The 9,649-nt window shown below is 35.1% G+C and overlaps 1 protein-coding gene across 1 annotated transcript; it reads left to right on the top strand.

Annotated features, from left to right (window-relative positions):
- Window positions 1-3,188: 3,188 nt before the first annotated feature.
- LOC9642760 lies at window positions 3,189-5,530 on the top strand. Its single transcript, XM_024675931.1, has 4 exons — window positions 3,189-3,287; window positions 3,875-3,947; window positions 4,724-4,866; window positions 4,994-5,530. Exons 1-4 carry the CDS (start codon window positions 3,189-3,191, stop codon window positions 5,528-5,530), a joined length of 852 nt encoding a protein of 283 aa, XP_024531699.1.
- Window positions 5,531-9,649: the final 4,119 nt, after the last annotated feature.

Raw genomic sequence — 9,649 nt, 5'->3', positions numbered from 1 at the left:
CGAGCTACCTTCTTCAGTTCCATAAGCTAAGGAGTCCTTTCTGGTACATCCAAGCACATGAAGTTCCTTGGGTAAAAACTTGATAGCATAGACTGATTTTGTTTTTGAGTTGTATTTGTTATTATCACAGATTCAACAGCTGAAAGGGTGTTAAATCTTGGGCTGTTCAATGAGCACGATAAAAATTAAAAATAGTAGAGAAAAAGGAGAAACCACATGTCATACAAATAGCAGATAGCTTAAAAAAATAAAAGTTAGAATTTATGCTAGGGTCCTCCCATGATAAATTTAAATGATGATGTAAAAAAAATTTAAAAATTTCAAATAATACAGCTTTTTAATTATTAATAACGTAGCTACTGAATAGTTATATTACTATTGCAGTAAAATTAATGGCATGCATTGGAAATTGGGATTAGAGCAGTAACAAAAAATATGGAATTTTGTCACACATGATGATATTTTGACCCTTCTATGACAATACAAGTTTACTTCTTCTTTTAAACAAAGAAACTCCATTATATCACTCACCACTATAGTGTTCAGAAAATGCTAATAATATCACTAATAATCACTATTTTACAATATAATGATAATAATAAAAATAGAGAATATATATATAAAAATATAATGAAACAAAAAATTCTTGAGGATATCTTAGAATATCATTATTTTTAATATCTTTATAAATAGGAATAATGTTATAAATCATTTTTAGTCTTCAATATTAGCATTTTCCACAAAATCCATGTTATATGTATGTATGTTATATGTTCTTTCTATATTTCATTCTATAGTATTATAATCTATTTATTTTATATTAATCTTATATTTTAGGTCAAGTTCAAAAAGAATTTTACATGATTTTCTTAAACATTCTAAGTCCACTTACAATATCAATATATTCCCACCTTTATAAAATATATGCATAAAAATAAAATTCACAAAAGACTTCCAGAGGTGTTGGATTTGGGACTTCTGGACAAGGGAAATGGTGATTTACCAAGACTTGATATATGGGAATATCCCTATACCCATGATCTTCAAGACAGTGCTCCACACAAAGGAAGCCTTTAGTTCAAACTATGGATTTTGATAAAGTATGGTACCTACAAAAATGGCCCCAAAATTCCAAAATTCCAAGCAAGGACCTCAAGAAATTGACCACACAATACAAGAGAAGTTCCTGAATGTTGGAGACTATCCTGGAATAGAAAAAAAAATACTTCTTTAGACAATCACTGTTCTGTGAGGTGACCAAAAAGCCGAAAAGAAGTCATTGAGGATGATCTTTGATCAACAGGTTCTGTGAAGAACCAGCAGCAGCTGTGGTTGTGACACCTCCATAACCTCAGCATCTGCCACCACCGCTGCATTACCAGCAAGTAGCCTTTCGACCATACTGTCCGTATGATCCATTCGTCTCATAAACATAAGCTTTTATCACCTTTTAGGGCGCGCGTTTGTTCTGACTGTGTGATCTCACAGGTTGAAGATGATTATGTGCACGAGATTCTAGCGGCAAAAGCTGTATGAGATCCCCATCTATGCAGGAGAACAAGGTAAAAACAAAGAAAAACTCGATCAGTTTTTGTTCCTCATTCGTTTGCTTTTCTTCCATGCAGGCGCTCCAAAGTTCTCACAATCGATCTTCAACACTAGATCCCATGGTGAAAACTCTTAATTTGCTTCCAACCAAAGACTTTTAATTCTTCTCCAAATTTACAACACTACGTTACAATAAACTCGAGCTTACTTCACATGCGCTTAGAAGAAGTCTATGAGTGGAGCTATGAACAATAAAATGTATAGTGCCGCTGTGAACCACATTGTGCCAATCTGGACCCATTTTGAAGGCTAGCCAATGTCGATAGCATCCTTGTCTCCGGTCCAGTGAGCAACATAGCCGAGTACATGCTCGCAAGATATAAAAGAATGAGTAGATGTACGTGACAGGACGGTGCTGGGACGGCTTCTTTGCTTCGTGGAAGTCGTTCTCAGATCCAGTGCTGCTTAGTTTGTTGCTGTTTTTGAAATCTCTCCTTGAGAGCAAAGGTTGCAAAGGAGCTTCTGGAAGAAGAATTGAGTAGAAAAACTCACAAAGTCGCTCTAATGTTACCTTCCTTGCGAGGAGGAGCTGGCAGAGACAGAAAAGTGGTCAAAGAGTCCACAGAATATATCACGGAGATAAGCATGGTGGCCACTCTAATTCAATTGTAGTCTCACGGCTCGCTTGACAATGCATTGTAGCATAGTTACATGCAGTAGAGCAGGTAGCAGGCGCCCATTCAGCTGGAACAAAAACAAACAATCATTCATACTCAACAGAGAAAACGTCGTTACCTGAGGATGCACGAAGATAGCAGAAAAAGAGATGCTAAGAGATAGCGAGCTCATGATAAAGAAGAGATTGAGCTTGCAATCTTGATAAGCAGGATTGAACCACTTACACAGATATCCCAAGACAAAAAAAGTCGCGATGTAGCACACTAAGGACACAGCAAGCAAGGCATTTTACCTGTGAAGTGTGCATCTTGTTCTATGTATAAAACTTCAGTACAAGTTCAAGTTCATTCAAATTCTACAACTCGAAGAATCTTCTGGAGCTCTAGCTGCTTGATTCACGCAGGATGGGCTCAAAAGAAACCAGAACGTTTTTTATTCCATGAGGCCAGGAGCACTGCAGCTTGGAATAGTTCCTGGTTCCCAATATAGCCACTGGGAATAAGGATAAGGGAACACCATTTGTGAGATTTGTCAGCAGGTAATGTCATCCGCACTAAATTTTTTGATTTTCTTACTTTCCTCATATTCGCTGATTTCAATCAATACAGAATTTATTCGATCAACTTACAAAATTTCCTTGTCATGCTCGCTCGATGTTGTTGATATTGCATGGAGTTATGCATCCAAGTCGACTGTGAGAATTCCTCATCCCTTGCTGACCATGGCAAAGTTTCTCAAGTCAGAGTTCTCCTTCTCCTACCCAGCTGTAAGTTCCATGGCACAAGGCTCCTGGCTGCCATGAAATTAAAGATGTGCTGGTTGTGTTCTTTGCTCTCCACACACGGACATTGAGAGACTCAGCACTGGTTGGGCGAGTCCCATTTCTATAAGAATGGAACCAGCTCAAAACCTGTTTTTTCATGTTCAGTAGATTCTATTTTTGCCCTGTTGGGATTTTATCGATGGAGGCTTTATGGAGTGATCCTTGTGATGGTGGTGGGCAGGAGAAAGACGAGACTGGGAATCCTGAAATCCCATGCTCTTGTTGCAGCAGGTTGAAGGTAGGGACTTTGTTCCTTGAGTTGTCTGAGAGTTCTAAGCAATTCTGGCTCTTCCTCATTTATTTTTCTCTCTTTTGTGTTTGGTAGTATGCTCATCAAAAGTGTGTGCAGCACTGGTGCAACTAAAAAGAGGACACCATCTGCAAGATTTGTCTGCAGGTACATCATTTACAACTTACAATTTGCTTACCTTCCTTCTGTTTGCTGATTTCAATCATTCTTTAGTTTTAAATGCAGCCAAGGTAGAGCTCCATTCCTGAGAGTTATGACACAACACTTAAGAACTTAACTGCAAATGTGGATTTCCGCACAAGGGTCACCAACCTGTCACTGCTTCCATCGCTGCATGATGTTTGTGGTCATGAGAAAAAAACAAAAGCTGCAGAACGCACAGCTTAGAATCAAAGCTGTAAGTCTTAGTAGCAACTGGTAATAGTAACAAGGTAAGAAACTTTGTTGTTTAGGCCGGCTGAGATTTCTAAGCAAGTTTCTGGCTTACCTTGCTTGTGTTCTATGATTCTTATGATCATTTTTTCATTTTTTTTTTTCTTTTTCTTGGTGTTTGGTGCCTCACCTCTGTTTTGCAGCTTTTTAAATGCTACATAGCGCCAATCCAGTTTCATGCCACTCCTATTGCTCTCTCCCTAATGACCACTCGAGGTATGTGTACTTTTTCTTTTCCTTGACATGCTTACTCGGATTCTTCATTGTTTAGTTTATAATTTTTTTTTTATAGTGCTGTTTTTTCATTAAGCAATTTCTATGAAGCTGAGGTAGAGCTCCATTCCTAAGAATTGTGCTTAAGAACTTTCATAGAAGGGTCACTAAACTGTCACTACCACCATCACTACATGATATCTGTGATTTTGTGGCTCAAACTTGTCATGAGAAAAACCAGTTAGTGCAGTAAAGAAATGACTAAAAAGGCATGAAGGAATTGCAAACCTGGTAAAGCTGTATAATACACATTGGAATCAAAGCTGTAAGTCTTGGTAGCAACTTATAAAAATAAACATGCTAAAACAAATTAAGAAAAAGAAATAGTTTAAATAATTATAGTTACAAATACATCTTTTCAAATTGAAAATATTCTCTACTACTCCTAGCGGAGCTGGGATCCCTGCTAGTACCCATATATTTAAACGAAAAAGCCCGTATAATAATAGCATATACTGGGGACACTTATTCTAGGCATATGCCAAAATCTAATGGCTGAGATTAAACAATGTAAAGTCTTGACTTTTGGGATCATAAAAAATTTCAAATGTCTTTTAGGGCGCGTGACCACAAGGAGACAGCGTCGATTCGTGTATGGGGGATGTGGGAAATCCAGCGATCCCTCAGAGTAGGAGTACTACAACGTCCTCCATGTTTTGAACACGAGTAATATTCTGTTATCTTTCCTTGTTTTCTTCTAAACTTTTTTTTTCCTGTAGATACTTTTGTCTGGAAGAAGATTTCTACCACTGGAGTCTCGCCTATTCCTTGGGATAGCCATACCTGCTCTTCCTATAAGAACTGTTTCGTTGTCATGGGTGGCGAGGACAGTGGTAATCCAGAAACAATGGCATGGTGGGAGGTAAAGACGATTGGTGCCGAGCTGATGCTAGGAGCCGGGCACACAACAATCAGCCATGGAAAGTATTTCGCTTGTAGGTAGATTTGTTTCCTGTTGGTCTCTCATGGGGCTTTTACGTATTTTGTAGCGACTGGTGTTTGGGCGACTTCGAATCCCTCTGGTCCTGGGCCTTCTCCACGTTTCTCCCTTGCAGGAGATTCCGTGGACGAAGAGTGAGGCATATTATTCTTCTATGAGGGATGTAACGAAGAGCTTGAAGCTCTGGATGACATGTATTTCCCTTTTATTGACATTGCTGCCATTCTTGACAATATGGTTGCTGTTTTTCTGTGAAGAGATGCTGAGGGAGAAAGATCCATCAGAACCAAAGCTATCCATGCATAAGGAACTTAAGAGAAGGCGGCAAAAGTATCGTGCCACGCCATTCGTGCTAGACAAGCAACAGGATGCGGAGAAGAGCTTGGTTTCATCTCACGGAGGTATCTGCGGAAAACCTTGGACCTCTCCAATTTTTCCCTGTCAAACTCATGCTACAGAGTTTCAAGCTCACGTTCAGCTGCTAGGCGAGAAGATGTTTGAAGCTAGAGAAAGCGACGTATTCAACTACGGATACACGCTAGAAGCCTCCATCAATGGGAAACTCTTCCGTGGGCTGCTCTTCTAGTACAAGCTTGGCTTTGCTCAGGCAGCGCAATCTTACATGGCAAGGTCTGTTTCGTTTGATCCTCAGTTACTCTCTAACGCCAAGAAGGAAAACATCACAGGAGGAAACCACAAGACGTCCAAAAGGCCGTAGTAAAGACCAAACTGTGTGTATGCAGCTGCATTGGAGGATTTGGTTGGGTCGCTAACACAAAGAAAGTTTGCTGACTTTGTGGTGTTGTCCGAGTCTCCTTTTGCACAGGGCACGGGCATTTTTCCTCGAGTGGTTACGTTCGTTGGTGGAAATATTGCCTTCCTTTCTTAAGGCGTTATTCCATAATTATTTGGTCTTTTAAATATAGCATGTTTGCGAGAAGATTGGTGAGGAGAAAGTAGCCAGAATCATCAAGCAGCTGGTAAAGACCTTCAAATAGAGGGGTGTGGTTCACCAGGATCTCAAGCTCGACAACACTCTTTCTAAGCTAAACATGCGCGACAAAGTGGTGATCAGCACCTTTAGGAGATATCACCACAGCAAAGTACATGGCAGCTGAGGTGGTGGAGAACAAGGATTGGAGCTCTACATGGCAGCCTACTCTACTTTCTTACAGACAAAGCCATGAACTGTTTTCAAAAAAGCCATTTCTGAAGTAATAAGACAGCATTAAATAAACTGTTGTGTATGTACGTGTTTATAGACACAACTTTGAAGCCATGAGCTTGGTTTGATTCGGTACATGATATTTGTATATTAAATCAGGGCATAGAAATGATTTCCGTGTTTGATTTTATTTAGTATTTTGCTCTCTCTCGTAAAGGTTTTAGGTAAAAAACAAAATGTCTTATATGTCGTTCCAGATCACGATCCTAAAAACACTTAAAACATTCAAAAGGAAGCGTGCAAGAAGAAAACAGTTCAGAAGAGTGACCTGCACATACAAGAATCTCTATTCTATTGTGCTATTGCTATGTTTGCTTGAATACAAAGCAGAAAAAAAAACCAAAAAAACTTATCGATAAGAAACTGTATCGTTGCATGATGATCTAAACAGAACTAACACCTACCAAAGATATTCTACTTTGCATTATACAAATTGAAATAACTAGCTGGAAATGGGCTGCAAAAGAAAGCAGAAAACTGTGGATGCCATTTTAGAAGGGGATGTAATTGTAGCAAATGCTACTGGAAATCAAGCACTCATACCTTTTACCACTAATGTGGAGATTTGTTTGGAAAGTAATATGGGCAAAAACAATGCTTGCAGAATATGTGAAACTGGAGATGTTCCGCCAACTGGCAACACCCATGGATTTGCCAACAATTGCAGCATTAAGATCGACAAGCTGTGAAGGAGTGGTGTAAAAAAGAGTGCTCCTGGCCTTGAGAACGACTTGGGCATGAAGAAAGTTCGAGTGGCTTAAAAGAAAATGCCAGCAGTAAGTTCCTATTTCCTTTTCACCATTACTAACTTCATTTGCTTGCGTTTTTCTTTTTTGTATTCTCTGGAGTTAAATTCAACAAATATTCAAGGAGGCATAAGTGATATTGTAATACATATAAAAGGAAATTGGACAACTGATCCAAGATGATATAATGCACTAGGTTCAAATGATTTTAAACATTTAGTTGTAGAAAGATGGTATTCATTGATGAGTTTTTTTATTATGTCTACTATATACGATATTTTTAAAACAAAAAATATGTTCAATATGTTTAAAAATATAGTCTCAAATCAATGAAATACTCTTTTTTCTAGAACAAAAAATTTATAGAACAAAGAGTATCTAATTAATTAAATACTACATTATTAAAATTAAACATAATTTTTATTACAAAGATGGTATATAGTACACACAATAAAAGATATACTATAAAGTTAAAAGTAAATAAATTAGTGACTATAGAAATGATATATTTTATAACTTAAAATAGAAGAGTTGAATAGCTCCAGCTATTATATCTTGTAAATAAGTTATACTTTTATCATAATCTTATGATTTATAACTTTATGATATTGCATAAATATGAGACTATATCTGAGCTCATAGACAACTCAATATGAGTAGATTCATTGATGAATATGTAATAAGTCTGTTATTTACACTAATAATTTGTGCATTGATACGTGGAAAACAGATAAATATAATATCATTGAGACAACATTAGACACAATACAAAAGGCTACCATCTTAAAAAATGTGATTCATCATCACTTAAAATTTATTGTTAATAAAGCAATCTATGGACCATTTTTTCATTTTCTGATATGTTATGGTTTTAGGAAAAAACAATATTATGAATCATCAATACCATAATATCAGGATAAAAAGTTACCTTTCATTGAAAGATTTTAGCCTCATTGTAAATTTATATAAAAATAAAACTAAACATAAAGATAATAATCTTAATTCATTTTCGCATTCTCTCTATATAAAAACACATACAGAAAGAATCTTAATGACATAAAATATAATACTTTAACTTTTAGATAGTACTTCTAAAAAGTATGATATTTTGAAGGGAGAGGATATCGAATACAAATATGGAAAAAAAATCTAAAATAACAATATAATGTAATTTTAGAGAATAAGTTTAAATAAATTTCAAAAATACTAAATACAATAAAGAAAAATATCTAATTTATAATATAAATAAAATAGTTTCTATAAAAATATGATATTTTATAACTTAAAATAGAAGAGTTAATAGTTCTAGATATCTGTTGTGTAAAATATTTTCTTATTAGTAATCTTATGTTATTTTACTTTTGCTTTTAATTACATCTCTTTCCAGGTAAGATCTTTTGCCAATACTAAATTTAATTTCCCAAAAATATGTGGTTGAGGATTCCTGAAATTAACAGTGATTTATGCCTGAAAGTAGCAGCAATTTTCTAAGAAAATTTGAGGATTCTAATCAATAAGTATAAGCTGCATGGTAAACTCTAAGTGAACTTGCAAGAAAAAGAAATGTAGTATCAAATGAAATGCTCCAAGGTTCCTCTAAGCCGACAGGGTAAATGTATAATTTTCAAGCTGGCTGATAAATTCTATAATCTTTTTGTATGTGTTATTTGAATACTTACTTATTGTGACTCTTTTGCCATGAAGGGCACATAAATTGATGGCTTCAAAGAGTTGGACAAGGTAGTCCTCAGCAGCCTATTTCTCCTTTGATGGAACACTTTGCATGCATGATAGTTGGAACCTGATGATTTTGATCCTTTTATGTCAAACTGGTCTTTTCAAATACTAATAACAATTTTTTCATAGACTAATATTACTTATATTCTATAAAGTCTAATCTACAGCAATTCTTCATAGAATTCTTCATGAACTATTGGGCCAGTCTGTTTCACTGATTCGCACATGATCTTTGCCCTAGCTTTCTTGGTGTTGATTTGCTCTTGACCATGACAACCCTCCTCTTGCTCTTGCAATTCCTAGCACTGCCTGCCTCTTATTATTTATCTCTTATTATTAAAATATTTTCTTATTAGTAATCTTATGTTATTTATTAATATAAATATAAATGAAATTAAACATATTGAGATTTCAATTGGCTAAGATGTAGCCTAAGATTTATATAATATCATAAATTTTCTACCACTTTATTCTACATTGCATTTATACATGAAAAACATAATAAGGTATAAATATGATTGAGACAACATTAGTACATAAAGAAATTTAATTATATTATATTAAACCTTCTATATACCATTCATGAATTTTCTGATATATTATAGTTCTAGCATAAAGAAAAGTTTATATATCATCAAACCCTACTCTACCCCAGTATAGAGTAAAACATTACCATGCATTTATCATCATAAAATTTCAGCATTCATAACAGTGTTATAAAGCCTTAATTTTAAATATAAATACATGAATATAGGGAGATAATAATCTTATTTCAGATTTATAAAAATAACTACAGAAATAATGTTTATGATATATAATATAATACTTTATATTTTAAATATTACTCTTAAAATGCATGAATATAAATATTAGGTAAAAAGGGAATATCAATGATAAATATGTAAAATATTATAATTTTATAAAAGAAAATATAACAGATAAAGATAACATCTTTCACTTATTATCATGCAATTCCAAAACTTTCAATCTGAAATGA

Source organism: Selaginella moellendorffii, unplaced genomic scaffold, assembly GCF_000143415.4.
Source record: "Selaginella moellendorffii unplaced genomic scaffold, v1.0 SELMOscaffold_16, whole genome shotgun sequence".
Taxonomy (NCBI): domain Eukaryota; kingdom Viridiplantae; phylum Streptophyta; class Lycopodiopsida; order Selaginellales; family Selaginellaceae; genus Selaginella; species Selaginella moellendorffii.
The sequence above is the reverse complement of the archived record's forward strand: the minus strand, read 5'-3'. Positions and strand labels throughout refer to the sequence as shown.